This window comes from Solanum pennellii, chromosome 1 (genome assembly GCF_001406875.1).
Source record: "Solanum pennellii chromosome 1, SPENNV200".
Classification (NCBI taxonomy): Eukaryota; Viridiplantae; Streptophyta; class Magnoliopsida; order Solanales; family Solanaceae; genus Solanum; species Solanum pennellii.
Window position 1 is genome coordinate 87653479 of NC_028637.1, and position 22127 is coordinate 87675605.

The 22127-nt window shown below is 32.5% G+C and overlaps 3 protein-coding genes across 3 annotated transcripts; 1 reads left to right on the forward strand and 2 right to left on the reverse strand.

Annotated features, from left to right (window-relative positions):
• Nucleotides 1–54: 54 nt before the first annotated feature.
• LOC107028549 lies at nucleotides 55–3099 on the reverse strand. The gene is made up of 2 exons (XM_015229657.2): nucleotides 568–3099; nucleotides 55–429 (listed from the first exon to the last, which is right to left on the reverse strand). The coding sequence occupies exon 1, from the start codon at nucleotides 2923–2925 to the stop codon at nucleotides 580–582; it is 2346 nt and encodes a 781-aa protein (XP_015085143.1). The 5' UTR covers nucleotides 2926–3099; the 3' UTR covers nucleotides 55–429; nucleotides 568–579.
• A 5272-nt stretch (nucleotides 3100–8371) lies between these two features.
• Nucleotides 8372–18187, reverse strand: LOC107028560. Its single transcript, XM_015229669.2, is given in 8 exon segments — nucleotides 8372–8713; nucleotides 9200–9293; nucleotides 13307–13365; nucleotides 13940–14032; nucleotides 15629–15781; nucleotides 16398–16765; nucleotides 17781–18148; nucleotides 18150–18187. Coding segments are annotated over 8 exon segments (1374 nt in total). The 5' UTR covers nucleotides 18173–18187; the 3' UTR covers nucleotides 8372–8497.
• LOC107028568 lies at nucleotides 9302–12345 on the forward strand. The gene is made up of 3 exons (XM_015229681.2): nucleotides 9302–11459; nucleotides 11546–11656; nucleotides 11732–12345. Exons 1-3 carry the CDS (start codon nucleotides 10872–10874, stop codon nucleotides 11957–11959), a joined length of 927 nt encoding a protein of 308 aa, XP_015085167.1. The 5' UTR covers nucleotides 9302–10871; the 3' UTR covers nucleotides 11960–12345.
• Nucleotides 18188–22127: the final 3940 nt, after the last annotated feature.

The following is a 22127-nucleotide window of genomic DNA, read 5'->3' on the forward strand; positions in this document are numbered from 1 at the left end:
TGTTAAATTCATTTTGCTCTTAATGATTACTGGTTAAATGCATGTCAAAAGCAATTTATTGGCATACTTCAGATATAGTAGTAGTAGAGATGATAGTTGAAGATAATGGTACCATAACATGTCAGGATACATATAAGAAATATTAGCCAACTATAGATAAAGCCATAGATTGAAGTACATAAAATCTTTCACAACAGTACTCAAGTATATGTGTAGGCATAATCCCCAGAAAAGCAGCACACTAGAAAGCTCCATTATAAATTACTTGAGATTCCATGATGATGTTTTCCACCATCTTATCCCAATTAATTCCTTTAATGCCGTTAATCTGAAATCCTTGCAGATGTTGGAGGGTTGTAAATAATGAGCAACAAGCCAGTTGTTCCTGGACGAAAGATTGTCTTATACTAGCTCCGAGCTGATGTCCACCTGTGCCACAATGAGAACATGTGCTTATTGTAACTCATCAATGAAAAATATTCTGTCTTATTTCAAGATTTCATCTAGTAGCTTGGTTATGAAATGTAAGGACTGAATTGTGTTAAATGGTATGAGTTTTGTACTGACCTTGAACTTGCATCAGTTGCAAGCTTGAATTGGTCTAGGATGTGTGAATCCTGATGTGCTGCGCCTGAGGTGAGGTTCCCATTTAGATGTTGGCAAGACTGTTTCAAAAGCCTCCACGAGCAATGCAACCTTTCTCTTACGAGCTGGTGCAAGTTTGTCCACTGCTCGTCGGAGTGCAAAATCAAGCATCCAGTCCTCTGCATTTTTCCTGTCATCTATCATCTGATGCTTGAGATCAACTTTCTCTGCATCTGGATCTGGCTCCAGTGGCAGGAAATTCGGTGGTCGTGGATTGAAGTCTCTTGACTCCTCTGGCTCCTTAGAGTCGTTGCGCCTGGCTATGCCTCTCAGGTTTTTGTACCTCTCAGACATTTCTTCACTCGAATCATATTTTGCATGTGTCTTATTATCTTTGATTTGGTTCTGCTTTTCCACGCATGCCTCACCTGTTTGATCTGCTTCGACACCAGAGGCGTTTTCACTTCCATCTTCAGCTTGATGGCTTTTATCACTCTCATCTTTGATATCAGCCTCTACTACCACCAACTGTTGAGCATTATCACCATGACTATTTTCACTTCCTTGTTCACAGCAATCTGTTTTTGTTTCCGTCTCTTCCATCTTGACGACAATGTTTTCATCCAAATGTTTTTCATTATCCTTACATGTTTCATCTAGCACTTCATGGAGATACCAAACATTGAGCTCTTGATAGCCTGTGAGTGCAGCTGCATCGTCATCTTGAGGAGTTACGGATTCCTCGTGAGGAGTTGAAATTTCATCTTCTAGACAGAAGGTTTCTTCAGCCTTAACAGCAGCCTGATAATCCATTGTTGCTGTCTCACTATCTTTACCATCCAGAATGAAATTGACATCTAGAGAGATAAGTGTAGTGTCCTCAGACACTTCAACACACTCATCGATGTCAAATTCTGTATGCAAACAGATAGATTCGGAGTCGTCACAAGCATAACTTGTTCCAGAGATGATACTTTCTTTATCAAAGAACTCTTCCAGAGTTTTCTCAGATAGAAGTTCAGGATTAGATGATTTTCCCGTGAACTCCTCGCTGATGACTGAATCATCAACGAATGTGATGGGATCTATATCATCTGAGATTGAACCAGTTTCGTCTTCGCTATATGCATAGTACTTCTCAACATCCCAGTCCATATCAGAAGCTTCAGATTCCAGCTCTTCTGCTGTTGGCTCTATCTCTATTTCAGTATGCATACTCAAGGATTTAAAATCCACTTCTTCTTGAACCATGTCACTAGCACCTTCGTTCGGACACAAGGCTTCTCTCTTTTGATCAAGATTGTCCTCGGTATCATCTGCTGCCACTTCAGTGCCTTCACCCGAAGGTACATGATCAGTGACAGAAGAATCGATGATGTAATAATCATCTACCGAGTTGGTCTCTTCCTTTTCATTGCTATAAATTTCGACGAAAAACTCCTTCTCATCTTCATTTGTCAGAGGAGCTACCTTCTCTGTAGTACTCTCTATTTGTTTTTGCACATTATCACTCAAGCTTAATCCACGATGATTAGCTCGACGAGGAGAGACACATCCCAACTTGAAACTCCTCTGATTCTTCAACGTACGCCTTCTTGCTGACAAGAAAGACTTCAATGGAGGCAAAGGAGGGTGATGATGACCATTAAGAGAACAATATGTATATGGACAAACCTTGAAAACAGAAGTTCCATCTGATTCTGTTCCTCCAGGACTAAGTTCAAGGTATGAAGGAAACTTAACTTCTTTCAAAGTTGATGAACATGTAGCCCTTTCTACTTGGAAATCATCATACATAACAATAGGGGAACATGATGAAACTCTTGTTGGTTTAAAACTAGGAGTTCTAGCTAATAAACTCCTTATTGGTTTATTAACAGAACTAGCTGAGCCTAACTTTGAGTTACTTGAATTCTTTCTACTACAACTTTGTGAATAAGTTTGAGGGCTCCTTGAACTTACCTGAGATTGCTCTTTTCTTGCAACAGAACTGCTTGTGGACTTCATATAATTTGGAGTACATGTTGATTGCTGTTGTTGCTGTTGCTGATGCTGACGCTTCGTTGGTGTCGATGAGTTAGTAGTACTTGGGGGTGGTTTGCCTGGTTGAGGTACATATTTTCTGAAATTTTTTGGTGAGTGGGAGATTTCATATTCTAAGAGTTTGGTTTTGCCTGATTTCTTCATCATCTTTTTCTTGAGTTCAGCTTTTCTATTCTTGATGGTGTCATGGTTTTGTAACATAGGAAAAGATGGTTTGTGATTCATTATTTGGTTGTTGGCTTTTATATTATGATCAGTTTTGATACTAAGTTTGTTGAGGACTTTTTTTTGCACCATCTTAATTTGGTTTTGGGTAAAGAAAGATATATTCTTTTCAAGGATTTATGGATTTGAGGTAGTGTTTCTTCTTCTTGAGATAGAGAGTTTTACTTCATGAAGAAAGGCAGTTTTTGAAATCTCAACTACCAGAGATTCCAAATGGTGCATTTGCCTTTGGTTTGTAAGCAGCCTTCTTTTTTTATGTTCTTGTCTTGCTTTCTTTTGTGGGTGTAGGTGGGGGTAGGGGTAGGATTGGGGGGTGGGGTAGGGGTCTTCTTGCTTTTTGGTGTTCGCTTTGTCATGTGGGAAATTTTTAATGTTACAACACCGACATACTCTATGTAATCTCACAAATGAGATCTGGTAAGTGTAGAGCGTACATAGAACTTATTCATATCTCAAGCAGGTAGAAAGACTGTTCTCGAAAGATAATTGATCAAGTGTAGCAAATCAAAATATTTACAAAAAAGAGGGAATAACATATCTAGGGTGTAGTGTGGGTGGGGTAGGGGTCTTCTTGCTTTTTGGTGTTAGATTTGTCATGTGTGAAACTTTTTAATATTACAAAAGCGACATATTCAGTGTAATTTCATAAACGGGGTCTGGTGAGGATAGAGTGCGTTCATATCTCGAGGAGGTAGAAAGTTGGTCAAGTGCAACAAATCAAAGTGTTTATGAAAAGATGGAATAACATTTTCAGTGTAACTCCACAAATGGGGTATGGTGTGAAGATAGAGTGTACGTAAAACTTATCCATATTTTGAGGAGGTAGAAAAATTAATTTTAAAAAATCTTTGGCCCACTATAACAAATCAAAGTATTTATGAAAAAAGAGAATACGACAATGGAGAAAACATGTTAATTAATAACAAAAAATAACAATAAGATTAAGATAAGAATTAGATGCTGACCTGCACTAATTGGGAGGTCATGGGGTCCTTTTGTATTCTTTAATTTTATGCTAATTCTGGTTTGAATTATTGTGATATATGTGACAAATCAACCTATGGCACTGTCTCAATTAAATAACTGATGGATTATTTGGTCCAAATTATGATTCAATTTTCACAATATTTTAATCATATTTTTTACTTTTTTATTTGTCTTATATAATGTTTTTCTTGAGTCGAACATTCTAGGTAAAGACATATTTACGTATATCCCATCCTTTCATACCCCATCATAAAATCACAATGAATATAATATTATTGTTATCACTCACATCATTATCAGATCGATTGCAATTTCTTTTTATTCGTGAAGAACCTGAAGTATTATATTATTTTTATTATTTTTGAAAAAATGACAATGATGAACTTAGTTGGACAAACCATATTGGCATAAATTATGGGAGCATAACATATGGTTTAACTGATTATATAGATCTTTAATATGCCCAAACCCATTTTCTTTTCAAGTAATAAACCTTATTTAATTAATCATATTTCTAATTAAAAAAAGCTAAAACATTTATATCAACTATTAGAAAATATTAGAGATGATGTTGATGGTGGAGCAATATTATATTCTTTTTTAACTTTATTAAAATAAAAAAGAAAAGTAAAAATAATGGGATTAAGACAAATCTTGTATTCTAGGGTGATTTAGTTGACCATTAAAAAATATTAATGGACTTCTTTTATTTATTTATTTATTTATTTTACTTTTCCAAAAAAAAAAGAATTAGTGGAAATGGCCACAAATTTGGTAGAAAAAGGAATTTTGAGCAAATGGTCGGCAAATAAAAGTTGGGATTATCTTTATTAGACCCCACCACCCTACCAGGAGGAGCGTCTTTGTACACCAGATCTTTTCGGACCTCTTTTTATCGGTTTTCGGTTCGATATTCGTATTGAAGTTTAGTTAATTTATATTTATATTAAAATTATTGTTAAAATACTTCGTATTAAATATGATTTTATATAGGAAAAAAAGATGAATATATCTTGAATTATCGTAAATAATATGTTGATACCCTCTGTGATACTTTTGAGACGTTGATACCCCTGTCGTTCAAAAACTAAAGCATATATGCGTAAAACTAAATAGGGACACGTGGCACAATATTATTCGTCGATTCGACATGTAATAACTGTTGGGTCGACGATAAGATTATGACACGTGTACGTCCGTTAGTATAAAGGATATATATGCTCTAATTTTTTAACGACAATGTCCCAAAAGTATGACGGAGGGTATTTATATATTATCGATGAAAATTTTGAGGTATATTTGTCTTTTTCTCCTTTTATATTTAGAATTCAAATTAAAAGCTTTTTTATGAGAATGAAAATCATTTATCAAAATATTTTTGTGAGAATGAAAATATTATAACTTTTAGCGGTATGTTTTTTCTCTTTGCTTTCTCTTTAAGGAAGAAAAATAAAAGTTAAGCTTTAAACTAGAAAATGACTGCCTATATATTTTTCTTTAACAGTAAGCATGTTTGGTTTTTAATTTGAAAAACAAAAGGTCAAATTTTTCTCCGATATTATTTAAATTTAAAATAGAGTAATTTGACGGAACTTCTATTTGATTTATTTAAACTATAGTAAATTATGACATTTTTGCGAAGAATTTAAACACACGTTATGCAATGAATGAATGAATTAAAAGTCAAACGAAAGATGAATTGAACAATTTTAAAAAGTACAAGTATAAATTAGATTTTTTTTTTCCTTTTGATCATAGATTTATTCTTTAATATTTGATTAAGTGATTATATATACGTAACAGATTTGAACTTATTGCACTTACACTAAAATATGTAGTTTAATTAGTTTATTTAAACATTAAAAATGAAATTAAACGAAAGACTTGTTGATTATGCATATATTAAGTTATCATTTAAGCATTGTTATTCTAATTTTTAACTATCAAAAATAAATTATTTGATTTGATATAAATATAACATACGAATTTATCTTTAATGTAAAGTGATTACTTCTTTTTTGGGGTCCCTAACTATACTTTCTCTGCACCGCCCATGCTTTAAAATGGTGGATATAAATGAAAATCATTTCTTACTACAAGCAGAGGTGTAACTAGAATTACGAGAGTTTGAAAGTTTAAATTTTAAAATGAGAGAAATTTTTGTTGATAGTGGTGTTTAAATCCACAAAAAATGTGTGAAAAATATTTTTTACCACCATTACATGCTAGTGAACTTTCAATCAATTTTTTTACGGGATCACAAGTTAAATATACATATGTATATTTATATAATTTTTAATACAAATACAGGTTTCACGGAAAACCTATGAACCCCATCTAGCTCTGCTCCTCTTGCGACAAGTGCATGCATGGTGCTGTCAAGTCTTTTAGTCAAATGTATACATGACTTTTGAGTTACTCTTCCTTCTTTATCACTGTGTTCTTTTTAGGTCATGTTTGGATTAATTTATGTTGATTTCAATTATTTTATCAAATATTTGTACTTTCCATCAATAAAATTTATCCCAAGTAACAATAACATTCAAGTATATCCCAAACTCAATCTCCAGATAACTAAGCCCACAACTTTATTACAATCATATCATATATTACTAAAAGCATGAACAAAAAAAGTTGAAAGTTGAATTACGATTTTACCCCTTCTATAAATTAAATTATTATAAAATATTTAAATGTTTGATTGTATAAGTTCAATTAAAATGTTAATGACTTTTAGACTTCCTAATATTAATTCCTAATTAAATATCTACTTTATTAATATTTATCATCTATAATCGATATGTATATAACAATTTTAATTTTTTTTAAAAAAATAATCTCTACTTGCTTTACTTTTCCTCTTCTGACAACTTTTTCCTTACGCCCTCTCATAAATAATATAATTGTGTGGATAAAGTACTATTCTTCATGATAAATAACGAAATTTAATAATTTAAAGGGTGCAAATCTGTAAAATGGAGACACACACATTGATAATGTCCTCTTGATTATTATTAAAAAATGACTCTAGATTCATAAATTTAAATTCATTGATGCTTAATTACGTGATAAGAAGTTTAGTTGTTCTTTGTACATGGTTTGCTAACTTCAATTATCTTTTTCTTATTCTTCATTTATTTATTATTATTTTCTAATTGCTTATTCAACTTTTTTACTCTTAACATCCATAACTCTCATCTTTTCATATTAATAACCTCCAAATATTTAAACTAAAATTTTATGATATCTTTTGATATTCCTTCTAATTAATCTATATAAATTCAACTTCTTTATCTCATGAAACCCCTACCAAGATTATTAGGCTATAATTTTTATTCTATAGTTAATGTAGATGAAAAAAACTCTTAAATTTTGATAGGATATAAAAGAAATCGATGAGAACTTAGAGAGTTATGTACTAATTTTGTACTTATTTTTTCATCTATGTATATATCAGTCTTATAAGAATAATGTTTACATTGTATTTTTTCTCAAGTCTGTTTGTCTTTGTCTTTTTTATTCTCTATTAGACTTCTAATTTAGTTTTTTATGTTTTATTGCCGTAAGTCTTTATTCTTATTTTGTAATTGTTATATTTTATTATTCAATACAATTCACACACACACATTATTCTAACGCATCTATAAAAATTCACATGAAACACACGTGCGAAGCATGTGCTCAGAAACTAGTATTATTATAAGTAGGAAGCTCTCAACTTAAAAGTTGAATTACTATTTAGCCCTTACAACAAATTAAAAAGTAATTAAATTTTTAATTAATATTATTGAACAATATTTTCTGACAATTAATTTGAAAGTTGAAAAGACTAAATCAAAATGTCAATTAATTTGAAAGTTGAAAAGATTTAATCACTTTATTATGAAATTTGAAAGGATGCATGAAAATGAAGAGTAAATCAGTTATATGTACGGAATTTAAAGGGTTACATCACTATAAATAGGCTTATATCTTTCTTTGTATGGAATTACACATATTCATCATTTTGGATTGTTACAAAGAGAAAGTTTTCCAAGCTGGATGAAATTCAAAGAATGAAACAATCTTAGCTTCTTGGACAAATATGTTTGGTGCCTTGATAGGAGAATAACGGTTTGAGATATCATGATCGAAATATTAAGAACAAACTCCAGAAGACGAATCACCAGAGTTGCTATTTATTCATGGTTATATTATTACAAATCTGGCATATGACTGAAAACATCTACCATGATGATCACCTGTATGGAGATAATCTCCCCCCCCCCAAACCCGATGGTCCTAGGATATATATATATATATATNATGGTTATATTATTACAAATCTGGCATATGACTGAAAACATCTACCATGATGATCACCTGTATGGAGATAATCTCCCCCCCCCAAACCCGATGGTCCTAGGATATATATATATATATATATATATATCCCTTGGGTAAGTAACAACTGTTTTTTTCGGTAACATTTTCATATATGTATTTAGCCAACAAAGATTGAGTCAAATTTTATTTTCATTTAAACGTGTAATATACACGTGCAAAGCACGTGTCGAGAACTAAGTATATATATATATACTAGGGAAAACATGCATTTCAGTTGCAATGTTATTTGGTGATCGAGTTTCAAGATGCTAAATGCTATACAAAACCTATATTATATACCCTTTTTAAGAGCAATTAATAGCACAATAAAAATAGGGAAAAGAAGAAATATAATGTAAGGGATTGCTTGTTGGATTGCACCATCTTCTGCTTCATCCTCTTTCAGGGAATAATTTACTTTATCCCTTATAAATGCGTCGAAATAATTCTGATAACCAGTATTCATGGAAGAGAATGTTGAGCTAGTTACCTTCATCATTTCCATGGCCTGCCACCAATCAAGACAAACAATCGAGTACACAGTAGCAACAAGATGACCTAATTTCGCTCAACATAAGTTTACAGAATTTCTGTCTTATCCGGAGTATTTTGTGTAGTATATATATAATTCTAGTATTACAATATAAACCATTGGATCTAGGGAAGATTCTAGTGTAGTGTGGTAAACATGGTCGGAAGTTACTTAAGGTCACACGTTCAAATTCTAGCTATGATAGTCGTCTAGCATTTCTTTTAAAAAATCCCCTTGTATAAATTCCTGTCTCTGTCATTTCAATAGCCAACAGCCCAACACTGTCATTTGAGGGTGTGCAATATCTAATGTAAGAGCAACAGGCAATCAAAGCCCTAAAAGAAACCTAAACTTTCAATCGGCTGTCCAAAATCAAGTTTGTAATTAAACTTCAACCTTTCAACATGTCTTTACACTCTAGGTAGATGCACAACATGAGCTGCCTGAATAGCTAATGATTACCTGAAAGCTGAACATGAATTGTCTTGCTTTCTTGCTAACTCCAGGATTAGGATGAGACTGAAGCTTCTCGTACATTGAACGAGCTTCATTGGACCTGTCCATATATGGTGAGGAAATGAATGATCAGTCTTAGAAGCAGGCACAAGGTCCATGCAGGTGCAAGTTCACACTTGATGATTTGAACATTCAAGCATCACAAAAATCATAAAATGACAGAAGGTTTGTTGCAAAAACGGCCATTCCACGCTGAAGTTCTAGAGATGCAATTCCCTCAGGATTCTGACATAATTGCATGGGATAAACACTTATCTTTTATGTATTTTTCATGAGTGTTGGTTCTGGGAAGGAAGTCGGCAAATGTTGGTTTTGGGAGTGGTTTACTATGCATTTCAAAGACAGAACAATTGATTAGCCAGTAAGTCAATTAAGTACAAACACGAAGGATGTACTAAGGACCACTTTTTAGAAGTAACTACCAGGGATTGATGTATTAGAAAGTTGGTTAATTGATGTCTAGAGATAGATGCTCATCACATATAAATTATCAAACCATATGCTTAATTGACCCTTCTTGCTTAACTGCTAGAAAAACAGTAAAGACACTAACCCTTCGGGGTGGCCCAGTGGTTTGAGCTTGAAACTTCCATGTTGGAGATCTCAAGTTCGAAACCCCTTGCCAGCAAAAGCAAGGGGTTTCCCTTCTGGGTCGAGCTCGTTGCACCAGGCTTGCCTAATGCGGGTTACCTCTCCTATGAGGCTTGCGAGCTATTGCATAGGAGCGGGGTTTTACCCTGTGCGCACCCAAAGGGTAGCGGCTGCAGGTTTCCCTTGTCGTAAAAAAACAATAAAGACACCTAAAAAATAGGTCGCAAAAAAGAGACCTCATGATGTCGTTTTACCCCTCAAAAAATTTTAAAAGAAAGAGACTTCATGAGTTGGTTAAATGATAATATAACAAAGGTTGGCGACCTCATGAGGTTGATTTTATTGGTCAAACAAAAATTCTAAAATAGTGACCTCACTAGGTGTCTCTATTTTAATAAAAATACAAACTCAACTCTCATTTGTGTAAAACAGTTGTCAACCCCATTCTCACTCTCAAAACCCTCATTCTCACAACCGATTGTCAGCCCCCACTGGAAGTCTCCCCCACCCCCAAGCACCTCTGTCATTGCAGCCCACAGCACCTCCACCGGCAATGCCCCTTAAATCTGTCCAGGTAAATGAATGCATTCTTCAAAGCTATGAATTCTATGTGATTTGTCTTCTTTTAGGATTTAGGTGAGTTTTGCAAGTTATCCATTTTGCTTAATTTTATTCTTTGTTGTTGAAATTGGGAAGTGAAAAAATATCAGGAATGAAGAAAGAGGGAGACTCAATTATCTTCCTCATTTTGTCTCTTGTTTGATTGAGAAATCTGTACTAAGTTTCCCTGAAAAGAGATTCCAATTTCCAAAAATTGAACCATACAAGATTTGCATACAGGTCACTCTCGATTTTTTTTCCTTTTCTCTCAAAGGAGAAGAATGAAGGAAACAAATTTCACTCATTCCAAATTTAAATACCTTCAATGGTCAATTGGAGAAAATGGTCAAAATGTTGAATTATTACTTAATTTAGTGTTTACCAAATTTAAATTTTTGTGATCTTTGTGTAGATCGATCGTAGTTGGATGTATGAAAGGACTAATTTTGGTCGAATGGGAATGAAGCCTGAATTTGTAGAAGGTGTTGATGGTTTTGTGGACTATGCAATGACACTAGAAACTTTTCAACTTAGTAGCTTGGTCAAGTGTCCTTGTAAGAAATGTAAATGTATGAATTATGAAAAACCAGAGATTGTTAAGTTTCATCTCTATCGAAATGGGTTTAAAGAAGACTATACAGTGTGGACTAGTCATGGAGAAATCGATAATAGTTTTGATAGATTTCAACACTATGTTGTTGGTGAAAGTAGTAAGGTAGTGAAACCTAATGTCCAAAATTATAGAATGCACTACATGGTTAAGGATGCGTACGGGATGCATTCTGATTTTCAATTTCGCGACCATGTTGAAGAAGCTCCCAATGATGAATCTGGAATTTTCTTTGAAAAATTGGAAGTTGCTAGTCGGCCTTTATATGAGGGGAGTCCACATCGGGAGATCGATTCGAGGTTCAAGCAGATAAACGAGGTTGGCAAGAAGGTCCAAGCAACTACTAAGGGTGGCTCTCTACACCCAATTGGGGTTCAGAGCCAAGGGAATGTGAAGAGGAAATTGGTAAGTTCATTTTCTTAAGTTATATATATTGTAGGTTATTAATATTTAATATTCTTGATTAATAACTAAATCAATTTCATTTGTAGGAAAAGAAACTGGGGAGGCCGGTAACTCAGGCAAAGGCATTGAAGACTACACGTAAAAGGAAGAAGAAAAACCCCGGAGATCCAGACGTTTGGGTTCCTCAACTGACCTACGTAAGCCAATAATTTAAAGTTATAATGACTTTACTTCCTAAATTTATATTCTAATATTATTACCGTTATATTCAGAATCACTACATGCAATCCTTTGAGGATTACCGTCAGATTCAACTAGATGATAGAAGAGGCATGCCACTGAGCCAAGAGAAAACTGAGAGAATGTGGCTAGACTCGGTTGGTGGGCATTCTTATGACATACCCCAGCAACCCTTTCATGAATTTCATTCGGAGGTAGAAGGCCCAGGTAGTCCAGGATGCTTGGTCAAGGGAGAAGATTTTGGAACAGAAGATAGCTAAGGTATGTAGCCAACTCAAAGTCTCGCGGGCTAGGGAAAGGCAGAGGGACATAGAGCACGCAGGGCTAAAGGCCCAATTAGATGCACTACTTGCTTTGGTTGCTTCGGGGTGGATTCCCCCTTGTCGCAGTGATGTAGTTTGCCCTCCTCGTCTTTCCCAGTCTCGACTAATCCAACATCAAGTATATGGTCAGTACAGAGGTTTGACCGATGAGCACAGCAGTGATCAGGATCATGTGGCAAACATACCTCCTCATTATTGAATTTTAGAGTTGTATTAGATAATCTAAACTATGTACTTTATGGTGGTGTTTAAGACTTATTATGTGTTTTCTGAATGAATGAGAACATTGAAGTAGTTTGAAATCTAGTACAGCTTACGACTTCTATGCTTTTTCCATTCAATTTCGAAGTACTTTAAAGTTGATTTTCGAGTAGTCTTGATTGGAGAATATTAGCACATGTATTTATTGTAGTTTGATTGACTGTTGGCAGCTCTTTGAGCTTGATTTAGCTAATTAGAATGTACATATTATTTAATTGAATTAAAATGGATGTTGTGCAGCCGCAAAAGCAACAATCTGCTACCAGTTTGGTTTTTTTTTTCAGAAAAGAGACCTCATGAGGTCATTTTTCTGCAGTTAAATTTTTCACAAATGCAGAAAAGGGACTTCATGAGGTCTCTTTTCTGCAATTCAATTCCCAAACAATGTGTAAAGGCGATTAACAGGCTGTGCTGGTGTGCCCTTTCAAGAGGGACCAAACACATTGAGGTAACAAGAGATCTTCATCTCTATACTAACGGATGAGTTAAGTTTTTGATCTTGTTAGATCTATACTAATCTAACTTAACACCCTAAATTTTTGTTCCATCTTATTTATAGTAGTCAGAATGAGTAGAAAATGGCTCAGTAAGGAATATGGGCATGGCCACATAAGGTGATTAACATATTAGGAATCACTCTGTTACTGCCCTTTTTCTAATAACCATGGTATCCGGGTCGCTTAGGGCCTTAGGCGCACCTCTATGTTATTGGCCTTAAAAAAGCATATGAGCAGAACATAAAAATCATGAAGAACACCAAAGAATATTACGTTAAGAAAATGGCAAATTTATCACTTGAATCCACAGTTTTGTAGGGGTCCAGTATTCTAAGCTGGCCTCTCTTTTAAGTTTTATCAATTAGTTTAACAAGATGCTCAGTGAAATTCTCTCTTTCCTTTTTAATTTCTCTAGGTGAGCAGGAATTCTTAAGCATAAATGCTTCAACTACTCTTATTAGAGCAAAGGGCAGGCATTTTTAAGAAGTTTAAAACCTAGGACATTAGAGAATCACAGATGACATACCTACGAAGCGAGTCTTGACAAATAGACCACTGCAGTGCAGCTAATCCATGAAGCTGAGTCTGCACAAATATTATGCCATAGATTTCAATGTCAAATGTACTGAAAACGAGAAGTGTCAATTGCCTTCAGGCTTTCTTATATTAATTTTCACTTTTTTTTAAGAACGGGATAACACAAAGTTAAGAAGTATAAAAGTAAGACAAATGTAATCTAGTCTCTCATGAACCACAGCATTCATTCTGTAAGAAAGTAAATCTAAAGTTTTTACATCATATGAAAGAGAATCAAAAATGTGTAAGTAACAACCTCAGTCCTTATTAGTTATGTGCAAAGCATATCAATTTGTTTAAGGCCTCTTTTATCATAATAATATTAACATATGCAATCCTTATCCCCAAAAGATATTTAAGTGTGAAGTTGGATCTTTTCCTTCTTTTATGGTGGAAGGACGCGGGTCATTTACAACAGAGTGCTGAGCGAGTTGGCACCTTTACTCAAATAACATAAAATGAAGTTGGATAAGATGCATCTAAACAATTCTTTCTTTTTTTCTGGTTTAAGATGTGAAAAGGAAAAAAAACAGATACATGCGTTAATTTTAAGTGTTGAAGTCCATCTAGTACAAGAAATCACCTGAAACGGCAACTTATTCATAACTTTCTCATAAAATGGTAGTGCTTCCTTGAGGTTGCCAAGGTCCATGAAAGAGTCGCCATCCTTCAGTGCCTAAGTATGACAGCACTAAAATTAAGAAGTAAGGCATACTTCATGATTCTTAAATAAGAAAGGATATAAAGACACATTAAGAATGTATTACTAATTGAAACACTCTTCCCTTTCAAAGGACTCCTTCAAGATATGTCAATTATCTTATCTGAATCAACCATAAACACAAGTATCTGAACTAGATCAATTCCAGTGTACCTTGCTTATAAACTTTGGTGGAGGCATAGGGGTAACCCCTTCGTTGAAAAAATATACATACATAGGGCCTAAAATGATCTCTTTTTTTTTGCATATATACAAGTTGAATCTCCTTGGCAGGAGATTGTTTTTTAAAATCCCCTTGTTTGAGTTTTTGGCTCCACCACTGCTTGTAAGGATGGAAATTTACAGGAAATTTATTTCTAAAAAGGTATGCTTCAATCGATTTCAACCATGTTGATAAATCGTTAGTTTATTTACAACTTGTGAATTCAGGAAAAGCACCCATATCTAGCCCCTTAAATGCATTATTTGATTTAGTTTGCATTTGAAGTCTTGGAATAGAACTTATGTATTTCAGGTCCATTCACCTGACTTTCTTGAAGTCTTGGGATTCTCCCCTAGTATTACATTCTCTCCCCCTCTCGGCCTTGTTTTCATTCCTTGAAATACAAATGAGAATGCAAGACCAATATCACTCTATTTTCTTCACATGTACATTTCCAAACCTTTTGGGTCTTTCTAACCATAGTTTTGCCAGTAATGACATGCCTCTTCTGTAAAATCAATCTTATATGCACCTGCCATGCATATCATAGCAGCTGTCACTTGTAGGAATTTCAGAGGTAAAGCATATTTCATAGGAATTAAAGTCACAATTGGCCACATCTAGCATTTAGCTCTTGTACTTCTGGTTTATTTCCAAGTTTACTATAATCTACAATGGCTGAGTGTGCAAATATATTTAATTAACCACTGGAAAGTGAAGACCACAAGATTATCCAATCGAAGAAAAAGTTACACAGCTCGGAAGGTGCGCTTAAGTTTTTATGAGCTCTGAAGGCCAATATCCGTGAAGATCTTTAGCTTCATGTCCGATGGTAGCGTGAATTTATTCCACTCCTCAAGGGCCATGGCCATGATATAATTATTAAGTCTTAAAACCTTTAACTTCGTTCCATTTGAATGGATTTGTGAGAAAAAAGAGCACATCAGTTCCAACTTCCAAGCCTCCGAAGACATTTAATTCTTTGCTCATTCATTTAAGTGACAGACAACGCGACCAGATATCCCTCTTTATTTCAAAATGAGACTCTGCTTTATGTGTATTCAAAGTAGAAATGATTGACAGAAACAATTAATTCCACTATATGAAGAAACAAGTTTTGGTGTGACGTGACCGATCAAATTGTTAACAGCATGGCAATTCATAGAACTGAGCATGGCATATAACAACTTTATATATATGCTGAAAGTGTAAAGTTATGAATAAATGATGAGATTTCTGTATCGTTTCTCAAGATCAATATAAGAACCGAATTAAATGCATTTTCCATAATGAAAGAAATTTGATGCATCCATAAACATGATATAAAAACAATAGCAGTTAAAGCATACCTTCTCACATTCAAGTTTTAGGTTTGGATCAATAGTTAGGCCTACTCTGCTCTTGTAGGCAGCAAGTAGCTCTCTCGTACGTGCTTGTTTGGATGCCTTCTCTTCTGCTGATTCAAGTACCTCTCCTGGACGTATAGTTCTTCCACCGCCAAACTGATCTCCAAACAAGCAATAAGTTTATTCATAGTGTTTTGCTTAAATGACTATATTCATTAGTTCAAGAGATCATGGAATTCGCCAACTAAATTTTGATAAACAGAGACAAAGCCCAACATAATAACAAGAAATAATTTCATTCTGTACAGTGTACCCTATATAGCATCAAAGGGACAGACAGTGTTCATAAATGGTGTTAAACATAATGCAAGAACCCGAAGGAACTTAATTTTCCAAACAATAATCCTGTTAATTCAATGAAGAGAGGATAGAAATATGATGTCATTTATCCAGTTTTGCATAGCTTTCTATGTTTATCTTTCCTTTAGCACAAGCATATTTTACTACTAATACTTTTCTGCTTTAGGAATTAGGAAGAATCTTGGTCAAATTAGTTAGGTTCTGTAATTGGGAGTTAGAGCTGAAACTAACCTACTGCCACTCCATAAAAAATTGAATTCAGGCATATTAAAGAAAGCATAAACTTCTGCAAAAGCATTAAAAGCTGCTACTTCCGTGGCATCATAATGGATAACTAGAAATGAAGCATACTGAGTAAGAAGACAATGCATAATAGAAAAAGCAAAAACACAAGTCATAATAGGCAACCTACAGTTTTAGAGATGTCATTCGGTCTGGGGAAAACTCCCCAGGTGGAAACCTTTGGCTTATAGGTATCCATGTCATCTTCTTGGATGCGGCTTGACTTTGAAGTCTCGGTATCTACAAACTTACTTGTGTCCCCAACAAGTATTTCTACGTCAGGCAAGTCTCCTCCAGGGAACGAGTCGACTATTGGAACCAATCCAGCAGGCAGTCCCCTGCTCTTCTTATTATCAGAAAAACCAAGCCCCACAAAATCAATACTTGAGATCGACAACTTTTCCTTCTTTCTAACACTCTCTTTGGGTAAAGCATTTATGTCACTTTTCTCATTCTCTTTTTCGATGAAGTCATTTTCCCCATTCTCTTTATTAGATCCTACACAAGTCAATAATTGATGATTACACAATTCGGACAACTTTGAATTTGACTATGGATCTACTACCAGAAATGATTTCAGCATTGAATGTATTCCTAAATAATCTCATTTTTCAATTACACCATTTATTTTCCAACCACCACATATGGGTCCGAAAACATGGAACTCAATGCACATGATCTTATATCACTTACCAGTGAGGTCCTATCAATTAGTATTACACAAAGAATCAGTTTTAAATATTAGAATAAATATTTGACAAAGCAGAACCATCGATACCAAAAATTCACAGCCTTCAGCTCAATACAACTTATTATTTCAGACAGCAAAATTCATTATTCTGTCTAATTTCATCTTCAAGAATGCTGCAGGATAACATTGCAGTACCAAATGAAGGATAATAAAGCCCTTCCCCTTTGCACAACAAAAGACTAAGCTCGTTTGGTTCACATGCTAGTCATCCTGAGATTATAATCCACAAGTTCTTTATGCAGTAAAAATAATAATAAAGGGATTATTATACATGTAGAGATAACCTACTTTAAAGAAATCTTTGTGTTTAGATATTTGACTCGCATATTACCAATACGCATGTTCTTATTCTAATTATTTAATACCACTAACCAAACGCTGCATTAGTTATGCAAAGGTAAATCTTTACTATAACACCAACCACACACTGCATTAGCTATATGCAGGGATCCTCACCATCCATCTATACAAATGTCAAGCACATCCATGTTGCTTTAAACTTAACCCCACAAAGTGGAATCCGGGGAGGGTAGTTGTAGGTTGACCTTACCCTACCTAGGAGATATAGAGGTTGTTTCCAATAAACCCTCGGCCTATGTTGCTTTAAACTCGAAAAAGTAAAATTGCTTCAACATCACAATGGCTTTCAAGTTCTAGCTTTATCTAAAATGCAATTTGACACCGACTAAATTCATCATTCAAATTGAAATATTGAATAATAACCAGAGAGTGGAAACTTAAAGAAGAAGATATATGTCTCACCTTCTATTACAGTGTTACTGTTCAATGCAATTTTTTCATCACTGTCATTTGCTTCCGACACTGACACACCATTTTGGGCAATCGAATCAGCTGGCTTAATTTCTTTCTTATACGCCTTGGCTTTTGCAAAAGCGAGCTTCACAGGGTCAGTCTCAGCAATCTGTTCATCTTTTGAGTAATTAGGTGATGAAGAAGAAGAAGAAGAAGCTGAGATTTTGATAGTCCTGAAGATTTTGGGCAATCGGTTTGTTAAAGAATTGATGGCTGAGAAAGAAGAGAAAACTTGGGAATGAGGGATTAAGGCCATTTCTTCTCTATTTTGTAAAAGTTGGAGAATTGGCCATGGAAGCTGCCATGCTGGTTTATACAGATAAGAGCAGATTTTGGTTCATACTATTTCAACCTCATTATTTCTTATTTTTTATGGTCATTTTAATTAGCACAACTTGTTTATACGATATGATAATATGATATGAAATTATTAGATAAAATTAATATTTGAATATGTGATTTTATATATTGGACATATACTTTATATGGAAATTTCATATCATGTTTTGAAATTTTTTAATTTTACTCATGAATTAATATTTTGCTAAAATAGTTGCACGTTTATATTGTTATTTATTTCGTATGTAACTAAAATTTATAATTATATCACTATTTTTTAAAAATTCATTACTTTTATCAACATAAAATTAATTATTACTTTAAATCAATTCCTACTTAATCATTTATATTCATCAAATTTATTATTCTTTTATCAACCAAATTTATTTATACCTATATTGAGTGAATGAGATTGACCACAATAGCTTTGTAATAATCTATTATGCGATTTTATAATTTTTTTTGTTTATTTGATTAGATTGAATAAATAATTAAGATTATTTTAATACTATTACAACTTATGAATTCTTGTGTCCACAATAAAATATACGACACAATACTTCAAATCACAAAATTTCAAGTTTATCTCATGATTTCATATTGTATGATCAAACGGGGCTAGAGAAAATGTTCAAATATGTTATCCTACTTTTATGTTATCAGTTAAAAAATTAACTTGTTTGTGTTGTAATCGTCCAATAAAGTATCAATTCATGTCATTATTTTCAATAGAAATTGTATCATAGTTAATATATATATATATATGTATATATATATATATATATATGGGTAATCCAAGGATGGAACTATCACATGCTATTTTTTGTTTCTCCTCTGGCTTGTACTTCATTACATGAATAATCTAGCATTAATTTTACCTTTGAAAACAGAATTAATGCGATTAGAATATCATTAGTGCCATTATAAACACGGGACATATCAAGAAAATGACAATTTATTTCAATTCTTTATCATAACAACATATTGCTTACTAATGTTGTCTCATAATAGTAAATAATTCTTGGGTTATTGAATGATGTGCTAGTCGTGACACTCTTTTATGAAAAAATAAACAAAATTTACTTTAGTTATTTTAGGCATATTATCACTCACCTTAGTTTCATAGAACTTGCAGAGAGGACTTTCATAAGAGGCAGTTGATCAAATAATGAAGTTCCACAAAAATAACAATGAATCACGAACAAAAACAAAAAAAAAAAATATAATGTAACATCCATCAACCATACAAAATGGTATACTACATTGAGAAGAAAAAAGAAACAAATTCAAGAACTAGGTAAGTCAAAAAAAAAAGATGTCAAAGTTAGTGATTCCTAAGAAATATAGAATCAAATGTTTACATACTCATCAAGTTTGATTGATAGTATGCATGAAGAATACAAATAAGAATAAATTTTAAGAAAATATGTGACCTAGACATTAATTATGTCATTATAGGCAGTGTAGGTCCTTTCGAACGCTTGTAAATATAGTATAATTTAATACATTATTTTATACATGATTAAAATGTAAGTTATATGGTAACTAAACGGCTCTTTAGTGTTTGTGTCAGCTCTTAGGGGCTGTTTGGTATGGTATAACTTGTCTTTTATTCATGTATAAAACGATGTATTAAGTTATACAATGTTTGGTAGAAATTTTTGTTTAGGTAGAAAAGTCAACATAACTTATACCATTTTTTGTTATATTTTTGTAGTCATAATTAATTCTAACATAACTTATAAGGGAATCTATGTATAAAATATGTAGGGTAGAAGGTGGAATAAATTATGTGGATATTAGTTATACATGCATTTAAGTGATAAATTACATATTTATTCTATTAATTTATTTTATTGTTTTTAATTGAAAACTTTATTGTTTTCCTATATATAAGTTTGTTCTTGTTTTTTTTTTATATATATATTTAGTCTATTTTTATTTTTTTTAAAATTAAGGAAAAATTATATAAATTAATAGATTTTAAAAAATAATTACTGATTTTAACGATACTTTTTGTTTATTACCATTTATAACAATATTGTGATAAATCTGTAATGTGTATTAAAAGTGAATTATGTATGCAATGTATCTGAATTTTTTTTTTTTGAAATATATTATGTTTGTTTGGTAAAAAAATTGTCACATTGTATTATAAGTATATTAAAATGTGTGCTAAATGTATTATCCATCATTAAAACTTGTATTATATGTGAATAATAAATTATTCTTTGTAATATGTATTAAACTTGTATTATAAATGAATTAAAAGTGGTCTAGTGAAAAAAAATATTATTGCTATAAATGGTAAATATTTTTTTATTATAGTATATTTATGTAAGTTTCTCTTTTTTTAATTAAAAACTTTATTGTTTCCTATCAACATGTGTTGTTTTTTGTTTCTAATTATATATAGATTATTTTCATTTCTCTTTATATACTTATGTTTTGATTGATTTATGCAAATATAAATGATTTTTTTATATTAGAAATTGATTGTATATTTTTAACGATACATATGCTAATCAAATATTAGCATTATATATTATTCAATGTATTTCACTTTTTATTAGTATGTATTATTATTTTGTAAATAATATATATTAATAATTTACAACAAGTTTAATATTCAATAGTTAATAGTTCATGTATTGTAATCTCTAAACCCTGCATAGTTAATACATGCATAATTAAACCCTCCTTAGCTAATACCTGCATAACTATAACCAGTAACCAAACATCCCCTAACTATATTACTATAGTCTATCAAATGAGTACAGACTATAGCTTACCACGGGCCATGTCCCACTAGTAATATTAAGAAAAATTATGTGATTAAATTAATTTATACAAGTTAATTATTTAAAATAGCTATAACTTATAAGAATTACTTTTCGCCACTAATATATAATCATATTACGTGGTCGACATTCATAATTTGTATAATTCTATTTTTAATTGTATAAATTTAGAATTTGTATATGCTTATCCTTATTATTTGTATACGAATTATTTATCTTGTTTGTATATGATTTATTGATACATTTTCTTTGTATAAGTTTTGAATATTTCTAAACGTATAAATATAGAATTTGTATATATTTATATAGAGTAACTTTTATATATAGCAGACATAAAAATCATATTTGTATGTTATAACTAAAATCTGCATAATTGTGCTCCATAACAAACATAAATATGTATATTTCGCTATACATATACAAAAGAAAGCAGTTGTATAATTTTGCTATACATATACAAAAGAAAGCAGTTGCACAATCTGCTTTGATGTGAATATACAAAAGATCGATTGTATAATCTGTGTTTGTATAATGCGAGAAATAAAACTAGGCAGGGGAAGATTGTATTTGAATAATCATAGGTGTGTAGGATGAAATTATGTTCATTTGTATTTGTATATACAATTTTATCTCACTTTATACAAACACAATGTATATATTTGTGTTCTTGTACAAAGTGAGAGAGACGAGTGAGCGAGTGAGATCCGGGAGATGGAATAGAGGGGAATGAATTACATAAATACAAACGCATTTATATATTTGCGTTTTTGTATTAAGTGAGAGAGACGAGCGAGATCTAGGAGAGGGGAGAGAGAGGAACGAAACTGTATGCATATATATAATTTTCTCTCGCTTTATACAAATACAGGACACATTCTGTACATTTGCGTTTGTATAAAAGCGAGAGAGGCGAGGGAGAGAACGAGAGTGGCGAGCGAGATTCACCAGGAGAAGCGAACAATAACAATTTGCTATATAATACAATTAAATCAAACTATGATTACAATATTTAATTTAAATTAATAGTTTGCTATTATATACAATTTTCTTATTTATATATTAACAAGTAAAATATGCAAACAAAAATACTCATACGCCATAGCAAACGAAACTATAGTTATCAAACATATTAATCTCTTTGAATCCATTTAAATTT